The 21,557-nt window shown below is 44.7% G+C and overlaps 1 protein-coding gene across 1 annotated transcript in view; it reads right to left on the bottom strand.

The window, feature by feature from the left end:
- LOC309811216 (protein FAM170A-like) overlaps nucleotides 1-19,571 on the bottom strand; it is a gene marked incomplete at both ends in the record, with an annotated part of 518,093 nt that extends 498,522 nt beyond the window's left edge. The window contains 2 exons of the mRNA XM_082633804.1: nucleotides 18,281-18,611; nucleotides 19,562-19,571. Of these exons, the coding sequence (XP_082489930.1) occupies nucleotides 18,281-18,611; nucleotides 19,562-19,571 (341 nt within the window). The remainder of the gene's footprint in view (nucleotides 1-18,280; nucleotides 18,612-19,561) is intronic.
- Nucleotides 19,572-21,557: the final 1,986 nt, after the last annotated feature.

Consider the following 21,557-nt stretch of genomic DNA (forward strand, 5'->3'; position numbering starts at 1 on the left):
TTTTTGTTTGTTTCTTTTTCTGCGGTACGTGGGCCTCTCGCTGTTGTGGCCTCTCCCGCTGCGGAGCACAGGCTCCGGATGTGCAGGCTCAGCAGCCATGGCTCACGGGCCCAGCCGCTCCACGGCATGTGGGATTTTCCCAGACTGGGGCGTGAACCCGCGTCCCCTGCATCGGCAGGCAGACTCTCAACCACTGTGCCACCAGGGAAGCCTGGATGGGTGAATCTTAAAAATATACTCCTGAATGAAGGAAATAAACACCAGAATGAATTTTATGACACAATATTATTTATATGAATTGAAAATATACACAAGTGCACATTTTGCACAAGAACACACCCAAAAGAAAACACATCAAACAAATTAGAATGGTAATGGTAGCTTACGGGGTAGAGAAGGGAGTGGAGGGTGCCATAGGGAACAGGAGGTGAATAAATAAAACTTAATCATGTTACCGTATTTCATCATGCTATATCCAAGACTTCACTTTACTTGTAGTGGAAAGAAATCCTGTGTGCTATGTTGGCTTAAGTCAGGAATAGTTCTTGGAGGATATTTTCCTGAAAGAATTTGGAACACATTTTTGAAAAAATCTTTGTTTATACTATGGATGATCTTTTTTTGTTTGTTTTGTTTGTTTCTTTAATTTCTGTTTTGTGGGTGTGTGTGGGATCTACTTTATTTTGTATTTCATTCATCTGATCTTATATTTTTCCATCTGCCTTCTTCAGTTTTATTATTCATTTATTAATTTCCTGAAATGGATGTTTTCTGAATCAATTTTCAACTTCCTTTCTACTTTGTTTTGTTTTGTTTTGTTTTTGTTTTCCTTGCTGTACGCGGGCCTCTCACTGTTGTGGCCTCTCCCGTTGCGGAGCACAGGCTCCGGACGCCCAGGCTCAGCGGCCATGGCTCACGGGCCCAGCCGCTCCGTGGTATGTGGGATCTTCCCGGACCAGGGCACGAGCCTGTGTCCCCTGCATCGGCAGGCGGACTCTCAACCACTGCGCCACCAGGGAAGCCCCCCTTTCTACTTTAATATATGCTTTTAAGGCTCAACATTTCCCTCTATGTATGTGTTCAAATCTCCAGATCCAATTGTGAATTTGAATGTTTCTCTTCATGGTTCTGTCAATGTTTGCTTTATAAAGTATCAGCTGAAGTTATTAGTTTCTGAGAATTTGAAACTTTTATGACTGTGAAGTGTCCCTCCGTATGTCAAGTAATGCTTTTTCCTTCCCCTTAAAGTTCACTTGGTCAAATAGCAATGTCACAGATTTGATAATTACAGAAATAACTTGAGACCTAGGATGTTGATGTCTGTCTCTAGAAAGGATTTTCCCTTGCTTCTGCACGGGTTGTAAGATGCTAACAAAACACGTTCACCTTTACACAATTTCAGGGAATGAGGTGTTTTGGCGTTTGGCTTCAGTCCCTGCCAAAGAAAGCCCAGTTTCCTTCTCCCCTTATTCCAATGGTGAAACTCTTTGGGGTTTACCAGGAAGCCTTCGTGGCTGGTAATGCTTTTATGTCGCTTAGCCTCTTGAAGACGTCCAAAATTCTACTGAGTTTGTACGCCTTTCAATGAACAGAATCTACACTCTTCTGAGGCCTACACAGTAGAACGGCAAGACGGCCTGAGACCTTCTCAGGGATTCTGGAAAGTGAAAACCAGAGTGAAAACATGTAGTCCAGAGCTCGTGCCGGTAGACACCCCCGCAACCACCCTTGCATTCTGGGACATGTAGTCCAGAGCTCGTAAACTCGTGTAGTCCCATATACTGCAGCTACAGTAACGCCTCGCTGTAAAGGTTTACCCGCGGAATTCTGGGAAATATGGTCCAGGAGTTCCGGGTTAGTCGCAGGTACTTCCGCCCCAGGAGGACACGCAGCAGCCATGTTTTGCCTGATGACGGTGTTTCAGGTCCGCTCTTCACGACCCATTCAAGCTTCCCCTTTGCAGACCTTTCATTTGGGGAGAAAGAGGAGGAGCGGCTAAAAGCGGAGGTTTGAGGGCCTGGAGTGGTGATGTACGCCCCGCGGGCGGAGCTTCTTTGCGTTTGGTAACGTACCCGGGATGGGGTGGGCTCAGGTCGTGCCTCCTGGGGTTTGAGGGTCTCCCCGGTTTTCTTCACCCCTAACCTGACCCCGTCCCCCACCTATGAGCTAGCCCTACCGCTTCATACGGCGTCACACTGGGTGAGTTGCTTAACTCCTCTGTGCCTCCGTTGCTGTTCGGTAAAAGGGGGGAAAAAGGAATGCCTTGTTAATATAGTGTTGTGAGAAGAAACGAGATAGCACAAGTAAAAGGTCTACAACTGCCTGATACATGGTTGGTATTAATACTACGCTAATTCGGGAGGCACCCATTTCGCAGCGGGATTCTGTGAGCCCAGGAAGCTGAATTGTCCTGGACTCCTGGCCTGTTTTGGGAGGAGAGGACTTGTAGCTGGTACGGGGGCAGAAGGGGGTGCGGTATGAATTAGTGGGGATGGAAACACAGCCCTGGTATTTCACAGTCTCCTTTCCTTCCCCAGCCCTGGCTTCTCACAAAGCACTGCACGGAGGAAGAGGCAACAGAGCCCCACGTGAGTAGGACTTGGCATTCTTCTACTTAAGGTATTCCTATAAATTGTAGAACGTATGAGACATGGGTAACGATGATAACTGAGCCTTGGTCACTAATTTCCATTCTAAAAGCTTTATGCAAATGAACACATTTCCATCAGGCGGTGGCTCTGTGAATTGGTACTGCTGTTTTCTCTACTTTAAGGCTGAGGAGCTGGGGGCAGGGAACACAGCCCTGTTGGCCCATCCTCACCCAGATGGTAGGAGGCAGAGCTGGGGTTGGGACCCAGGCAGTTTGAGTCCAGCAGCTGAGTTTGCTAATCCCTTTGGTATATTCTCTTTGAGCATAGGGTACTGGCTAGAATCATATCATGAAAGGAGGTCGGGACTTAATTGTGGGGACCTTGAGAGCAAGGTTTAGGCTATTTTATGAGTTTTTAAGATAGTTTTCTCAACTGGGTCATTTATTTTATTTCAAATAATATGTATATCATAGAAGTAGCATAATCATTATGGAAAAATGCAGATATATACATAAAGAAAAATTTTAATTATCTGTAACTTTAGGATGTAAAGATAACAGTTGTTAATGTTTTAGTGCCTTTTTGTCTGGTTACTCTTTGTGTATGTTTCTGTGTAGTGGAGGCTGTTTTTTGTGGGACTGATGTTACACTGCAGTACTACTCAAATTGTGGTCCACAAACCAGTGGCATTGGCATCACTTGGATAGAAATGCCCAGGCTTGAGCCCCATTCGAGACCTTCTGATTTATAATTTCTGCGTAGGGGGTCCAGGAGGCTGCATTCCAACAAGATCCCGCAGTAATTCACATGCACGTGAAAATTCGAGAAGCTCAAGAGAGGGTCTTTTCTGGAAACTGAGGCCGAGGAAATTGACCCTGCTGGATGTCACAGATAAAACTGAGCTGGATTCACCAAAGGCCTACTTAGTCCAATGATTTTATTCCCCCACTAATTATTGTCAACTGTCAGGGCCCCTTTCAGAATCCTGAATTGAGCAGAAGACAGCTAGCAAGTGTAGAGTCAAAATGGAGGTCAATAGAAGTTGTGAAGATATCTCTCTCCCAAGCTTTGGGGAGTGGAATCATTGCCATCTTTTGTACTAGATCGAACCCGGGCCCCCTGCATTGGGAATGTGGAGTCTTATCCACTGCACCACCAGGGAAGTCTCCCATTTATTTCTTAAACTTTCCTATATTTATAATGATATAATTACAATTCAGATTCCTGTCTTTTTTTCATTTGAATTAGGTATGGACTGTCAAACTATTTTTTACTGTTGTTGCAGAATCCTGGCTTTTATTAGTTCTCTTTACCTCTGTGCATAATTGTCAAAAGGGTACTTCCTGTTTAAAAAGAAACTTAACGTCTTTTTATACCTTTTGTAAAAAGTTGTCCATGTCAATTTAAATATTATTGTTGCAGTCACAAAATCTTTAGGAAGACAAGCAGAGATTTTCAGAAGTCTATAAAGACTCTCACATAACAGGGCAACAACGTATGACCTCCACATGTCTGACAGTCTTCTGTTGGTAGAAATCACATCTCTAAGGATAATTTCTAACTAAAATATCATCTGCTTTACCGCAGTTGCTAAGAAATAAGAAACCCTGACAGTGGTGTTCTCAGAGCTTCCTACCTTATGACGATCGCACGAGGTGGATGCCCGTGTTCTCCCCTACTGGCAGAGGACAGAACTGAGGCGAAGAGATGTGAATAACTTGCCCAGGGTGACACTGCTCGTGAATGGCGTAGCCTGATCAGAGCCCACGCATATTGACTCCAAAACCTACTCTGACTTACATGGTCTCTGTTTACACCATACCCAGAATAAGAATGACCCCTGTGGAAGCTGCAGGCACACTGTGAGGGGGCCACTGTGTATGGATGGGCAGGTCATTCCTCACACAGCCACTGAGGGGGTTCACGGGGGCATCTGGTATCTGCGTGGGGCTCTGCTCATCAAGCATAATCAGCTGTAGCCACCCCGAGGACTGGGAGCCTTGGTAATTCACAATGAGCACCACGTGGGTTAGTGACTTCTTTTTCTTTAAACCAGTTTCCAGTTTGACTTCTTCTTTCCCTGTCTGTCTTGCTAGGACTCTGCACTGCCCCAGAAGGAGAGAGAAAATGAGCACATTCCAGGTGAGTAGAGCTTGCCTTTCTTGCTGTTAAAAACGCCATTTTTGTACTCAGGTTGGACACAGGTTTTCCTCTTTTTTTCTTTTTCTTTTTTTTTTTTTGATTGGAGTATAGTTGATTTACAATGTATTAATTTCAGGTGTACAGCAAAGTGATTCAGTTATACATATATATACATATATTTTCAGGTTCTTTTCCCTTATAGGTTATTACGAAATATTGGGTATAGTTCCATATGGGTTTTCTCTTTCAAGGAGAGTCTAAGCATATGAGGACCTGAGTGTGCCATGTGTGCTTTTTTTAAAATTCCTGTTAAATTTAATTGGTTTCGGTTTTAATTTTTGTTTTATCTCATCATTTTTTTATTTTACAAGTAAAAGAAAAATTAAGGGAAATGAAGGACATCTTCCAGTCTACCGCTTACCTGCTTACAAATTAGCTGCTTTTATATTTCTGTAATCTCTTCATCATATGTATTCATGGATGTGTATTTGTATTTATAACATAGATACAGTTTTAAATTGTTTTTTTCATTTAATACTAGCTAACATTCACTTTTAATTGCTTTATCATGTTCCTGCAAACTTATGCACCTATTTTTTTTTTTTCTGGTATGCGGGCCTCTCACTGTTGTGGCCTCTCCCGTTGCGGGGCACAGGCTCCGGACGCGCAGGCTCAGCGGCCGTGGCTCACGGGCCCAGCTGCTCCGCGGCATGTGGGATCTTCCCGGACCGGGGCACGAACCCGTGTCCCCTGCGTCGGCAGGCGGACTCTCAACCACTGCGCCACCAGGGGAGCCCTGCACCTATTTTTTAAACTATTCTTTATTCACAGACATTTAGTTTAAAGACTTCTCCTGTTTCAGGAGCACTACAGTGACAGTGTTCCTGATTTAACCTGTTTCTCAAAATATCTGTTCTGAAGAATATTGCCCCTTTTTGCCCTTAACATAGTAGGTTTAGGTATTCAGAATTTAAGAGGTATGTTTTACATGTGGTGCCTTGGATGTTTTTTGGTAGAATATCCAAATACGGCAGAGCACAGCAGGATCAAACTGCTGCTTCACGCAGAAAAAATCATGTATTGTTAGAAGTTTTCTCACGACCAGAGTTAGATTCAGTCTTCCCCATGCTTGAGTCAGACCCTTTGTGTATTTTATTTACTGGTTTGTTTCTTTTTCCATCTTATATTTTTTTCTAATCAGAGTAATACATGACCTTAGTTGAAAAAGTCCAGTGGTACTTAAAGCACTTGTCACTGCATAGACAGCTCAGAACAACTGTATAAAGAGGTGCTTGGTTTCATCTTTGTTTTAAATATAAAGAATCGGGGTTGTGAAAAAAGGAGGAACCAACTCAGACTCACCCAGAAAACCAAGGGTCTGGAGTCAGAGTATTGCATTCAAGCGAAAGACAGGAACGGGGAAAGAGAGAGTTTTCATTCAGAGACCTGGCACGGCCTTTTGGTTAGTTTCCACATATAACACTCCTTCTCAGCTGGTTCCCACCTCAGTGAGAAAGCAGGTGCCATCAAATACTGCCAGGACTAAATTGGTAACTGTTTCTGGGGCACTTGGCAATAATAATTAAAGAGTGAAAGCTTTTTAGTTCAGGATCCAGTGGTTAGAATTCTAGGGAGTTTACTTATGAGTTGTCTGAGAGCCCCAGGTAAATACACAAAGCTTTCTCTTTCATAGCTGCACGTCCGGTGAGGCTGAGGAAAGTCAGTGTGTGGCATTGGCAGGATGGAAGGAGGGGGTGCTGGGAAGTCTGCACACCTCACAGGAGCCGGAGCAACTTCCCATCCTCCTCGTCTCCTCGGGGCTGCCCCTCTTCCACTGGCCACTGGGTATAAGATTGAGGTGGTGTTGTTTGTCGTAGGAGGCGGTGACCTTCAAGGACGTGGCCGTGGCCTTCACAGAGGAGGAGCTGGGGCTGCTGGACTCGGCCCAGAGGAAGCTGTACCAGGATGTGATGGTGGAAAGCTTCCGGAACCTGGTCTCAGTGGGTGAGGACAGCCTTTCTCTGCGAGTGTCTTTGTGACCTTGGTGTTTCAAGGCTTTGGGCCTCTTGAGGTGGTTCCCTGAGTTTGGGGACCAGACTTTTGCAATTCCTGTGGGACACGAGAGGATGTCTCTGGTCTTTCCAAACAGTGTGTTTCAGGTCCTTTTCAATTATTTTGTAAAAGAACTGTAAATCGACAGTATCTTGCTGTACCTTGTGTATTCTTCTTCAGATTTCCCTCCCCGCCATTAGTGGATCATAAAGCCAATTTATTGAGCCCTACGTGTGATTTTTTAATGAAATAAAATGGTATAGAAAATATCAGTGTTTCTTAGGAAGAGTACAACACATTGCAGCAGAAACTCTGGGCGATGGCATGAGTGGTGTGAGAGCCAGTGGGAACAGATTTCATGAAAAGAGACATTGGTTAGATACAGGTCATTCAAGCTTCGTTTTAGTAATGTATACTTTTCTACCTGTGTATCTAGGTTGTGAAATAAATGCTGTTTCTTCAGTGGGTCGTGATACAAAGTTTGAAAAACACAGCTTTCAATACCTTGAATATGCAGTTGGAACTCAAATTTCTAGTAAACTTTCGCTCTAGCCCGTTCATGTGAACTTGTGACTTTGCATGTTCTCATTCTTCAAACGAGATACAAAACATATAGAAAGAGAAGAGAGGCTTTGGTTGATGAATTCAGCAACCCAGATAGAAATTTAGGTGAGAACCAAGCAGCCGTGAGTTCCTGTGGTTAGCTCTCTATCTGTTTTGCTTCTCACCAGCCCTGTGCTGTCCATCACCTGGTCCCAGTTGGAAATCTCTCTCCAGGATTATTGCATAGTCTTTGTACTGGTCACCTGTTGCCACCCTTCTCCTCCCACAGTTTGTTCTTTAGGTGGCAAAGTGATCTTTTGTAACTTTAAGTCAGGTTATGTTCTTGTTTCAAAATTCTCTTGTGGCTTCTTTTACTTAGAATAAAAACCACTTAAAGTGGCTTCTAGAGCCTTCTGTGGGCTGCTGTTCGTTCTCCACCACCTCCCTGAATACACTACCTCTCCTCCCTCTTACCCTATCTTTTCCAGACCTGCAAAGGATGCTTCTGCCACAGAGCCTTTTCCTGGTCCTTCTCTCTGCCTGGAATACTCTTTCACCTGTAATCTTTTAGGCCTCTACTTCTTTCAGTCAGTCACCTTAAAGATGAGGAGGTGGCTGTCCTCTGACCACCCTATGGAAAATACAGTCCTCTCTTTCTTACTCTCTCTGCCCTGCCTTGTTTTGTCTCTAAGCGTTTCACTCATGTACATTTTGTTCACCTGTTTCTCACCTCTCTGTCTTCCACTGGAGGGTAATCCAGGAGTGCAGGAGGAATTCGGGCTGTTATATGTTTATTGCTCACTAGCCTCAGTGCTTAGCATAGTCTTGGTACATGACAGGAACTCTTAAATATTTCTTGAATAAACGAATGAGTTAATGGATAGAGAAATTAGCCTTCCATGAAAATAGCTAGTAGGCGGTGAACAAATCCGAGTGAATAAGGGATATTGCTAAATGTTTTTTTGTCTTCAAATGAATTCCTAGCCTAATTCTAACTTCTCAGGTGCCCATGATGTGTGTATGTGTGTGTTTGCCTTTCTGTACAAGTTGGCCCTCATCAACTTGCACAAAAAATATGTATAGAACCTGTAATTATAACCAAACTGAGTAAAATGCTTTCCCTGTGACTTTCCTTGAGCTCTCAGTAGCAGAGCAAATTCATTTGGGGAGGAAATACTGTTTGGAATGAGGATTCTTATGTCTACTTCTTAGGTAACCCTCCCATAGAAGGAAAGAAATTTCTGTTTCCTTATCCCTTATACCAGGGGAGAACAGGTCTCAGAAAACAGCCAGCTGGTGAGTTAGCCTTTCCCTTAAAAGATTTGCCCCACTGCGTCCCATTTGCCTCGTCCAAAGCCCACCTCACTAATAAGAAATCGATCTTTGTTAGCTCTACAAACATTTTGTGTGTGTGTGTGTACATTTGTATGTACCTTGTAGAAGGCATTTTAGATAATGTCACCTTGAGTGCTTTGATCATTCTTTAATAGTTTCTAGTCTGTTTCTTCTCAATACTTATCACAGGCTATGGAATTTATTCCCAGCTCACTCATAAAGCCCATTCTTCACTTTGGAACTCATTCTTGTTAAAGACCAATGTATCTGTGTCCAAAAATTGTCCATGCTGTTTTTAAAGAGACAGCATTCTTCCCTAGCCTCTAAATTTTGACTCCTGCTTGGCAGGGGGAGTGGAGGAACATATTAGGCAGCACAAATGCCTGAGAAGGATCCAGTGCATAGGTCTTCATGCTTTTTTTTAACCCCACTGATTCTTAGACCCTTTTTTAAAATTAATTAATTGTTGGTTGCATTGGGTCTTCGTTGCTGCATATGGGCTTTTCTCTAGTTGTGGTGAGTGGGAGCAGCTCTTGGTTGTGGTGCGCAGGCTTCTCATTGCAGTGGCTTCTCTTGTTTCAGAGCACGGTCTCTAGGAACGCGGGCTTCAGTAGTTGTGGCACGTGGGCTCAGTAGTTGTGGCTCACGGGCTTAGTTGCTCTGCGGCATGTGGGATCTTCCCGGACCAGGGCTCGAACCTGTGTCCCCTGCACTGGCAGGCAGATTATTAACCACTGTGCCACCGGGGCAGTCCCGGTTTTTAGCCCCTTTCATATCCTCCTCAGCACTAACCCCCTTGGTGTGCTGCCGCCTCGGGTGCAGCCTTTCAACTTAAGCAAAACTGTACTTTCCAGTCCTTTTCCTGTATCTGATACCTGACTTGTAAAAGCTGTTTCGCTTCTCTGACTTGGTTCAAACTTAACCTGGGATTCAGAATTGTAGAGAATCCTAGAAATCAAACTGAGTTCACCTGTGCATGCATTTCTTGAGCCCTGACTAACTGCTAGGCACTGTTAAAGCTGTGAGCACAGCAAAATGCTTGTCTTTATTGATACTGTGTTATGGTAGGAATGACATGTAATTTTTGAAAGATGATTTAAATAGTATGTCAGAGTAGTCATTTGGTTTTAAATGGGTTTCATTAATGCTAAGTATTTGGGAGTTTAACAGACCATCTCTTGGTTTCTGTTAGTATATAAACCAGAGAACTTCATTTGTCGTGCGAAAGATGAGCTGAACCATCCTGAGGCTCATTAAAGTCTCATACTGTGTCTTAAGTGTAAAATCTTGAATCTTTGAACAAAGCTTTCACGTGTCCACATCTCTGAATTCTCTGTCCTTCTAGAAGAAAACAATCAAAGTGAGTTGAGGGCCGTTCAAGACAGAGGATCACGTGAAGAGCTTTCCTGCTGGCAAATCTGGCAACAAATTGCAAATGACTTAACCAGATGCCAAGACTCCATGATAAATAGTTGTCAGTTCCACAAACAAGGTGATTCCCCCTGCCAGATTGGGGCAGGACTCTATTCAAATTTCTGAAGATGAGAACTGTATATTAAATGATAAAGCAGGTGATCCCAGTAGTAGTGGAAATGCAAGGTTTGCAACTTTGAGAGCCCAGGATTCTTGGAGGAAAACATCATTGGCTGAGTCACAGAATGATCAGCATAGACACTAGCAAATTTCCATGAAAAATAAACGGTGTCAGTGTAAAGAGGATGTTGACACCATCAGTTGGATTTCACACCACCTTGATGCTCATGGAGTACACAAGGGTCAAAAATCTTACAGCTACAGTGATTATAGAAAAGATAGCATGAGGGTTTCAACACTGGATCAGAATACCATGATTCACACAGGACAAAAACCTTACCGGTGTAATGAACGTAAAGAAACCTTCACCGATCGCTCCACCTTTGATCTTCACCAGCAATTGCACTCAAAAGAGAAGTCTCATACGTGCAGTGAGTGTGGAAAAGGCTTCCGTTACAGCTCGGTTCTTCATATTCATCAGAGAGTTCACGTGGGAGGAAAACACAGTGAGTGTGATGAGTGTGGCAAGGAGTTCAGTCAGAGCTCACAGCTGCAGACTCCTCAGAAAGTCCACACTGTAGAGAAACCATTCAAATGTGGGGAATGTGGGAAAGGCTTCAGCCGTAGGTCAGCACTTACCTATTCATTGTAAAGTCCACACGGGAGAGAAACCTTATAATTGTGAGGAGTGTGGGAGGGCCTTCAGTCAGGCCTCTCACCTTCAGGACCCTCAGAGAGTCCACACTGGGGAGAAACCATTCAAATGTGACACATGTGATAAGAGCTTCAGTCGGAATTCACACCTTCAGTCCCATCAGAGAGTCCATACGGGAGAGAAACCGTACAAATGTGAGGAGTGTGGGAAGGGCTTCATTTCTAGCTCAAATCTATACATTCATCAGAGGGTCCACACAGGAGGAAAAACCCTACAAATGTGAGGAATGTGGGAAAGGCTTTAGTCGGCCTTCAAGTCTTCAGGCCCATCAGGGAGTCCACACTGGAGAGAAATCATACATACGTAATGTGTGTGGTAAAGGCTTTACTCTGAGTTCAAACCTTCAGGCACATCAAAGAGTCCATACAGGAGAGAAACCATACACATGTAATGAGTGTGGGAAGAGCTTCAGGAGGAACTCCCATTATCAAGTTCATCTGGTTGTCCACACAGGGGAGAAGCCCTATAAATGTGAGGTATGTGGGAAGGGCTTCCGTCAGAGTTCATATCTTCAAATCCATCAGAAGGCCCACAGTGTAGAGAAACCTTACAAGTGTGAGGAGTGTGGGCAGGGCTTCAATCAGAGTTCACGACTTCAGATCCACCAGCTGATCCATACCGGTGAGAAACCATACAAATGTGAAGAGTGTGGGAAGGGATTCAGTCGTAGAGCAGATCTTAAAATTCATTGCAGAATCCACACCGGAGAGAAACCGTATAATTGTGAGGAGTGTGGGAAAGTCTTCAGGCAGGCCTCAAATCTTCTGGCCCATGAGAGAGTCCACAGCAGAGAAAAACCATTCAAATGTGAAGAGTGTGGGAAGAGCTTTGGTCGGAGTTCACACCTTCAAGCCCATCAAAAAGTCCACACTGGAGAAAAGCCATACAGATGTGAGGAGTGTGGGAAGGGCTTCAAGTGGAGCCTGAACCTCGACATGCATCAGAGGGTCCACACAGGAGAGAAACCATATAAGTGTGGGGAGTGTGGGAAGCACTTCATTCAGGCCTCAAGTCTTCAGCTTCATCAAAGCGTCCACACTGGAGAGAAGCCGTACAGATGTGACAGATGCAGTAAGGTCTTCAGTCGGCCTTCACAGCTACAGTCTCATCAAAGAGTGCACACAGGGGAGAAGCCTTACAAGTGTGAGACCTGTGGTAAGAGCTTCAGTTGGCGCTCCAGTCTAACAGTTCATCACAGAATCCATGCTGCTGATAAATCCTATAAAAGTGAGAGGAGTGGTAAGACCATCAGAGAGCCCACACACGAGAAAAGTTCCATAAAATGATTAAAACAAAAACAAAAACAACTCAGGTGTCATGTGAATTCTTCCAGTCATCAAGTTCAAAAGAAAAAAAAATCATTTGTTTCATTAAAGTCGGTGTTTCAGCCATAGCTCAACATGTCCCAGTAGTCAGGAGGCCACACGGCAGAGAACTCTGGTAAATGGTGTAGTAAGTTGGAACTTTGACCTCTATTAAAATATTAGGGGAGCAGCCTTAGTGTGAGTTTTAGCAGGCCTTGTACAAAAGTATGATGAACATGCCAAAATGTATGCCCATTACAACGTAAATTCCACGAATGCAGCGACGTTTGTTCTGAATCTACAGTCTGAACATTGTCAGCTACTTTGTAGGTGCTCGATATTTGTTCAGTTAATGAATGAGGAAAAACTTTTTGAAAATTATGTTGCAATCCCCTCCAAAATTTCATAAAAATTTGTATTCAGAGCAGTTAACCTAAATCTGGCCTTCAAAGTAATTCAGGGAGACAAAAATTTGAAGTGTTAGAAAACCACTCAGTATTGCAATTTGTAATATTAATGTGGCATCGTCCTGTTATGATGAGCTCCATTTGTCTCCCCCCAGCCTCGCTTCAAGTTGGATCTTATCTTGGACTTCGTCTATCTAATATTCTGTGAATCTTATACAGTACAAATTTAGTTATCTTTTGTGACAGTATAGACTTACTGAAAATGGATTGTTCATCTTGCAATACAGAAAGCATACTGTTGACCCTTTTTTCAAGAATGTCAAGGCAGAGGTTTAAGTGTCAGAAAGAGTTACTAATGACAGTGACAGAGGACAAACATTTCTTAGTAAATGAACTGATCGTTGGTTTCTTATTCACCATATTTCCGTCTAGGTTTTGATGTGATTGTCTCCCAAGGGTTTTAGCATTACTTTCATCAAGACTTCTTAAGTAGAGAAAAGAGGCTGTTTGAAGTAGATTACTTTTGTCAAGTTCTCTATCTCCTTACTCCTCTCTGGCCTGAGATAAAAAGAAAAAAAATATTTGTTGAAATCTGGTAATTTCATCAAACATATTTATTCAACGACTGACTTGCACACTTTTTCCTAGCGGTGGATTGAAAAATTGATTTTCAAAGTGAAGTTGCTGAGTACATATCAAAACATAGAACGTGCGTCCCTTTGATATAGAAATCACAGAATAGGACCTTATAATTAGGAAATTCAAATAGAAAAGGTGAGTAGCATGTCAATGTTACTAAATTTTGTAAAAGTGAAATATTCAATAGGAATGTCTTTATATTTTAAGATAGTTATGTAATAACAGGTCTGTTAAAATTATGGCTTAAACTTAATGACAGAAGCATGTAACAGTTTAATGTATTTTAGGTAGGTACATCACATACCTTAATCAAACATGTATGTGTGTGTGTTAATGCGTCCTATCATCTGTAAAGGGATATTCACCCTTAGGTAAACAGTGGCAAGATTTTCAGGGATTTCTTCCACATGTAACTTCCATATTTTAAATTTTTCATTGAGCATCAATTTTCCAGTAAAATACTGTTACTTTTATAGTAACATAGGTAGTAAAATAATGTAAAATATAATATTAAAAATTACTAAGAATATATTAATCCCTCACAGTAAGAAATCCTATCATCATGAGGTATACATATATATGGCCAAAATTAAGGAATAGACTTCTAGAAATCAGTTATAAAAAGAAAAAATGTATATGGTTATTCAAAGATACAGAATAGTAGTCAGTGTAACGGTATATTTATAATTAATGCATTTGAAGTTTAAGATAAATCCATGCAGCCCAGAATATTCTGTTTTAATTCCAACAGTAGAAATTTACACATCCTAGTTCTCCTCATCAGGCTTCCTTACTGGGCGAATGGATGGATAGCTCGGGGTACCGGCTTGTCCTTTCAAGTGCTTGGTCTGACTGGAGAAGTAGCTGGGTCGTTCCAGACACTATGACACAGAGAACCATTAGCTGTGGGAAAAAAGGAACTTACCCCCCAAAAAACTTTTTAAAATTGTTTACAAAGTAACAGTGATTGGGCAAATCCTGAAGATAGAGAGTGGAAATAGGTAAGTTTTAGAGGTAAAATTTATCAACGATTCCCTAAGGAAAAATGTGCATAGGGAAGAAACCTAGAATGATGGGAACAAGTTGTTAAGGAGGAGGTTTGCATACCATTTCCTACTTCTTAGTCATTTCACTGATGTTTAACACTTACTTGGTTAAAGGGCTTTACTCAGCAAAAGATGTATTTAATGTGAGAGGCAGGTTTCCAAGATTGGTTTCCTAGACCACACCTTCACATGTGTATGTAAAGTCCATGCTACCTCAAATTGCATTGCATTAGATGTCAGAAATCCTAGGGCTTTCTTGTTTGGTTTGGTTTGGTAGCTATCAAACCACCAACTCTCAAGGTAATTTGTAGTTTAGTGAGTTAAGTCAAGGGCTGGAAAACTACCTCCTGTGAGCCCAACCTGGCTCATTGCCTTTAAAGCTTTATTGGAACATAAAAGCTCTTTATTGGCCCATCCATTTATTTACCATCTTTGAGTGTTTCCCATTGTGCTGACAGTGTTCAGTGGTTGTGACGAACACTGATGGCCCACAAAACCTAAAATATTTACTTTCTGGCCCTTGAGAGAAAAAGTCTGTTGATCCCTGTGGTAAGCCCAAAAGGTTTGTCTCTGTAAGTGAAAGACCACAAGTAGAGCAGAACTTAGACTTGGTTCAGTGAGGATTCCAGAGAGGTTTCCTTTTTGATTCTCATATCTGCCCTTCTGGTTGACCTTGTTCTTTAGTTTGGTTCAAAGACAGTGGTAGCAACTAGGGACTACCTGTTTCTTTCTTCACATTCAATGAAAGAGCTGCTCTTCCATTCTTAGTGTTGAGTAGTTCACAACTCACTCCCAGTGCATGGCTTCCTCTAACCTTGACTCCCACCTATGCTAAAGACTAAATCTTTAGCTTTGTATCCAGTTCCATTGGCCTTTGTAGGGCCTTCAGTTTCAACTCCCAGTTGATAGCTTGAGCTCGAAATCTGTTTTTACCGTTGGGGATTTTCTGTCTTAGCTTTGAGCTTGGCTACATAGCAACACTTTGGGGGACTTGTTATAATCAGCATTTCTATCTTTCTTTCCTTCCTTTTTATTTATTTATTTTTTTAAGGGGATCCAAAGTCAAATTCAGTCAGTGGCTGAATGACAACACATTGATTCACAACCTTGTAGATTCTCTTATGTCCTAGGGCATCAGTGGGAAGGAGTAGAATCCTGGAAATTTGAGGTGGAAATACATGGGCAGATTCCAACAAAGCTGAGGCCTGTGACCTCTGACCTGTGACCTCTTAGTTGAGCCTGCTGTGCTATTAGAAGGAAGTCTGCCTCTATTCTGAGGTAGTTTCCTTGCAGGGGTCTGTGGATCCTCAAGACTTGCCTCCACTACCTCTCGTTTTTCCAGACCTAGTAATCAGACTAGAGTCCTTGAAATGGGGACGGGAGCAGGGAAGGGGTGGGTACCCACCGGGTATAAAGGATGACCATGAGGAGACACTCTCTGCTAAAATAAGGAATTGTATAATTTATATCAATAGAAACCTGAGAAATAATGTGTGTGGATTTTGTAGGTATTGAAACAGGTGGGAGTAATGTAATATTGGGTTAGGCTGGATTTGTTGATACGAGTGCATTCAACACCCATTCCAGACTCAGCGTGTTAACTTGGCTACCTGGGAATGCCTTCAACAGTTTGCTCAAATGACTGAAACCTGTACCCAAGGTTAGCGTATGCTAAAGTCAAAATGCCAGGACTTTCTAAGTATGTTGTAGCAAAATTTCTTGACGTTGGCATGACTGACATTTTGAACTGGATAGCTCTTTGTTGTTGGGAGCTGTCCTGTGCAATGTAAGATGGGCCAGTGGCACATACTCTTCCCTGCCACCCTAGTTGTAACAATAAAAAGTGCCTTGAGGGCTTCCCTGGTGGCGCAGTGATGGAGAGTCCGCCTGCCGATGCAGGGGACACGGGTTTGTGCCCCGGTCCGGGAAGATCCCACATGCCGCGGGGCAGCTGGGCCCGTGAGCCATGGCCGCTGAGCCTGCGCGTCTGGAGCCTGTGCTCCGCAACGGGAGAGACCAAAACAGTGAGAGGCCCGCATACCAAAAAAAAAAAAAAAGTGTCTTGATACATCCGTGTGCACCAGCCACGTGGGGCTCATTCATAACACAGCTCCTTAAAGAAAAAAGTCTCAAGGGGCATCCCTGGTGGCGCAGTGGTTGAGAGACCGCCTGCCGATGCAGGGGACATGGGTCCGTGCCAGGGCCCGGGAAGATCCCACATGCCGTGGAGCAGCTAGGCCCGTGAGCCACGGCCACTGAGCCTGTGCATCCGGAGCTTGTGCTCCACAACAGGAGAGGCCACAACAGTGAGAGGCCCGTGTACAACAACAACAACAACAACAAAAAATGTCTTAAGGCACTGCCACATATTTCCTGGGAGGGGGGACCAAAAGTGTCCCCAGCTGAGAACCACCACTGTAGAAGGTTTACAAAGGCATAGGAATGCCAGACCACTGGAGTGGATTTATCACATAAGATCTGCTCACCCAAACCCCCTATGTGCCCTGGGAGGGCTCAGAGGACACTTCCTTTGCCAGAGGTTTAAGAAACGTATTGGTGAGGGGAGCGTTAGCAGTCTTGGAATGCTCTGTAGCTGCTCTTCTCTGCAGGCCAGGAATGAGAGGGAAATTATGTCATCATAATGGGCTCCCTAAATTCAGTGAGGCTAATGGGATCGTGGGGCATCATGGGTCAAGTGGAAACACTTCATTGGCAGAGATAAAGTGAGCGTGTTTTTCACAATGAACAGCAAAATGAAAGGGCTCATTAGAATGCTTTGATACACAGAGATTTTTTATATTTGCTCATGTGCTATCTCTAGGGCTGAAATAAATGGGAAGTCTACTAATACCCTACTTGATTTGAATCAGGAGAAAAGCTCTAGGTCTGATGAACATGTCTGACCGGAATCAACATGGGAGTTGTGCTCCCTCAGCCAATTCGATAACATGAGTCAGTTCCCATTTCCAGAGCATCTTGAATGAAGGGCAGGCCGGGTCCCCTTGAGGGAGGATATACCCTGGTTTACTACCAACTATCCCGAGGGTGCTTTCTTCACCCTGGAAGGGATAAAACAACTGAGGTAGAAAAGAAAGAGACAAGAAGCACTCCAAGCTCTGCTGGTCAGGGTTACCCTCCAGCGTTGCCTTAATGCTCAGAGCCACACACACCACAGTGAGCTTGGCTCCAGATCAACTACCACGCAAGGAAGGTTCTGGAACACTTCCATATCTTGGGGAACCTCATTTCCACTTGACTCTCTTTCATGTTCCCCTTTGTCACAGAAGGCTAGGTACAGTGGTCAGGGTGAGATCTCAGCTCAGGGCCAAGGCTCTCAGACTTCAAAATTCTGGTCCTGCAAGGGCCCCTGTCTTCTCTTCAGACCACTCCTGGCTCTCTCTGCCGAGAAGGAGCTGCTGGCAGTACGTCCTCTAAGAGTTGAGGTCCATCGTGCAGACCCTGAGAAAACTCCTAGGAAAAGGCTCCACCTTCTTCTTGAAGTCAACAGAGCTCAATTCCTTTGGAAGTGCTGGGTGTGTCCCAAGTTGATGCAACTGCAGAGCCATTAGGTAAACCAGCACATGTGTGCGGCCCCTTCCCTTAGACTCCTCTGGGCCCTCGTGACATAGGCTCAGAAGACTGCCAGCCTCAAGCCTTACCTCTTCCAAGACCACACCGTCTCCAGGATCTTCTGTCCCATGAATCTCAGTTGCTGTGTGGAAATCAAAAGAGAGGAAAGAGCCTGCCTATGGGGTCTCTTTGGGCTGGGGCCTTCTTGCTTCTCTTCCTCCTCCTCCTCGTCCTCCTCGTCCTCCTTGTCCTCCTCCTCGGGGTGATTTCGGATTCCACATTGCCCATCCACTGGGCCATGTTGAGATGAAAGACACGGCAGCTGAAGCCCCCCAGGACGCCGCCCTTCACGTGCTGCTGGAGGACCTCCAAGGTGGGGAAGACATGGCAGCAGGCCATGCACCTGAAGCCGGTCTCCATGGTCACCATCCAGTCCGGTGTCTTGGCCCTGGGTCTCTCCTCGATGGCAGGTGACCCTGATGGGCTTCCTGGCTCTGCCCTTTCCTCATACTCTTTCTCCTCCCCAGTGGGCTCACTGTCAGACAGGAGGTTTTCGGTGGACACATCAGAGGGGTAAGTGCCTACTGTGCACGCATCCTCAGGAAGGGTCACTTCTTCTATCGTCAGCTGCTTTTCAGGCAACTGCAAGGGATTCTTTGTCTTCCAGGAGACAGCTACACCCTTGTTCACTTGTACCTGCATGTAGTATATTTTCATGCCCCTTTCCTCTTTGTCTGTGTGCAGATCGTTCTTACAGGGTGAAGAGGGTGAGGAGGAGACACAGTGTGATGGGGGAGCGGTCTCCCCTTTTTCCTGAACCTGGGCTAGGGGTGCGGTAGGCTGGGCAGTGTCTCGATGTGATCTCCGGATTCCTGAAAAAGGAAATTAAAAACATAATAACATACATGGGCCATGCCAGAAGCTGAGGGAGCAGGTGTGGTAGACGAGAGAGGGACATTTGCATGACGTAGCTATGTCGTGAGCTTGGTGTCTGTTGGCCGTAGGAGGCAGTGGTGTATCTGGTGTCATCTGTGGGCTTTTTTCTGCGTGTTGGGGGATACTGGAGCGGTGTCTGTATACACGGGTGTGGAGTACATTGGTGAGGACTGTGGTATGTGAGGGATCCGGATGGATGCGTGTATGACGAGGAGTGTGAGTTTGGGAATATCAGTGGTGCATTCCTTGTGGAATGGGGCGGTGGTGCAGGAGGAGAGTACTGTGGATCACGTGCTTGGGGTTCATGTGTGCACTGAGAAGTGCTGTGCCTGGAGGGCGCACGTGTGTGTGAGCTGTGTGGACCTGAGCTTGATGGTGCTGCTCTCAGGCTGGAGGTCTATGATGCAGAACTCTGTCCTTCTCTGGAAGCAAAGGCAAAGAGAAACCCTACATTTTCCTCTGAAGATGCTTAATCTGGTCCCTCTTCCCTCCACCTCAAGTCCAGACCTTTCCGGCCCCTGCTCCTTAACTTCCCCACCATGGTAGTACCAGGATTCACACCCGCCCACCACCCCTGTTTCAGCTGGGATCCACGCCCTCGTAACAGCTCAGCCATCCTGCCCAGGCTCCTCCACAGAGCCCTCATCACCTCTGATGACCCTGGGTTTCCTCTCAGCCTCCCTGGGATCTGTGTGCCTCCTGCCTCACAGCCAAGCACCCCCTCACCTGAGGAGCCCCGCGCCCTTACCGGCGTACATGAGCTTTCACGGAGAAGAAGCACAGGAGAAGTGTTTAGGGGCAGAGGAGACCTCCCCTGCCCCTGGGCTGCAGGCTTGGGCCACCACAGTGGATCCAAGCCGAGGGGGATCCTCTTGTGACTTCGAGATTCCTGAGGGAGGAATGAAAGGCTCAGGGTGGGTTCATCAGTCCTCTGTCCACAAACATTTACTGAGTGTGTGACACGTGTCAGGTGCACTGGATACACACAGTTGAGAGTGTGGTTCCCAGTGTATACTCCAGGATTTAGTTCCAATCAGTACTTACTCTGTCACTGTCTTGTTGGTAATGTAGGCCTCGGTGGTGACTGTGAGTATGTGGGAAGAGTGAGTGATGTGTATCAGTTAAGTCTGTGGTAAGTGTGGGGTTGGCATGGGGAGCACAGTGCAGACGTGTCTATCTGTGTCTGTGGCCTTTGTGTGCATGGTTTCTGTTCACAAGTCAGGAATTCTGGGACATGTAACTTTTCCTCATTACATGGTGTGGCTTGTATTTATGGTGCGTGTTCATTCATTCATTCACCAAGATTCAGTAAGCAGCTACTCCTGTGTATCCGGCACTCTTCCATGGTTGTAGTCTTTGGTAACGCTGCACATTCTAGTAGGGGAAGACACACACTAAACAAAACTACAATAACTATATAATACATCAGCTGGTGGTAAGTATATAAGGGTTGCCAGACTTAGCGAAGAAGAATACAAGGCACCCAGTTAAATTTCAGTTTCAGATAAACCCAGAATAATTTTTTAGTGTAAGTATTCCCATGCAGTATTTGTTCTTACTTAGTTTTAGTGTAAGTATGGCCCATACAATATTTGGGACATACTGATAATGAAAAATTACTTGTTGTTTATCTGGAATTCAAATTGAACTGGATAGCCCATATTTTCTCTGGCAATCCTGACATGGGTTACTGAGACTGTGGTTTACTGTGGTTTGTACAAAGCGGGTCTGGCAGTACTCAAGAATGTGTTACAAGTGTGGTGTGTATGACACGTGACTGGTTCTTATAGAGGTATTTATCGATGGCTGAAGTTAGCTGTGTTTGTGCGAGAGTTGAGCAGATAAATATATATATAGTGTGTGTGTGTGTGTGTGTCCTATATATAGTGTGTGTGTGTCTATATACATATCTCATCTCCAGCGTTTGGTGTTGGAAGACAGGATTGTGGTACAGATGGGTTGTATGAGAACGTAGTATAGGAGGGATGCGTGTATATACCTCCATGTGCTGTGTGTGGTTTACTAAGGAAGTTATATGTGGGGTGTGTGATATTTTTGCTGTATCAGAGTGTACATGGGTGTATGAGTTACTGTCTCATAAAACACCCCTAACAAGAATTCTGTATTCACTCTTACATACACCGAGTGTCAGCCAGGTCCAGGCAGGGTGACAAGAACTTTACCACGCAGACTTTATATCTGATAAGCACTCTACCCCCATTTATCCTGCTCATCTCTGCACTATGACACACACACACACACAGACACAGTCACACACACACACACAGAAACATAGAGAAAAATATTCTGAATGGTTAGGGGCAGTCATTGCCTTCCCCAGCCTGTCCCAGCCATTGCCTGAAAATCTGCCTGCTGTCTAGACCTCCATTGCCAGGGCCCACCCTACAGTCTTCAGTGTCCTTGGCCTGGTAGGAGCTACTGGGCTCTAATCTGGGGCAGAGGCCTCTAGCTGGAACTCTGGGGTGAGCACCCCCGCCCAGGGCAAGCTACTCGCCTACATTTAATGCACGCAGGCACCCCGTGGCCCGTGGCTCTCAGAGCTCCCCGCAGGACCATGAGGACATTTCTCACCCCCGCCCACGTGGTCTCAGTCTCTGGAAAACCCTTCCCTTCCCTTGATCTCCTTTGGGAAATTCTTCCTGTTGAAGGAATAAAACCTCCTTGCTTTTAATATGACACCATCCCTAGACAAACCATCTTCTTTCGAACTGCATTCCACTTGT

The sequence above is a fragment of the Mesoplodon mirus genome, assembly GCF_964341445.2.
Source record: "Mesoplodon mirus genome assembly, chromosome: 10".
In the NCBI taxonomy this organism is placed as follows: domain Eukaryota; kingdom Metazoa; phylum Chordata; class Mammalia; order Artiodactyla; family Ziphiidae; genus Mesoplodon; species Mesoplodon mirus.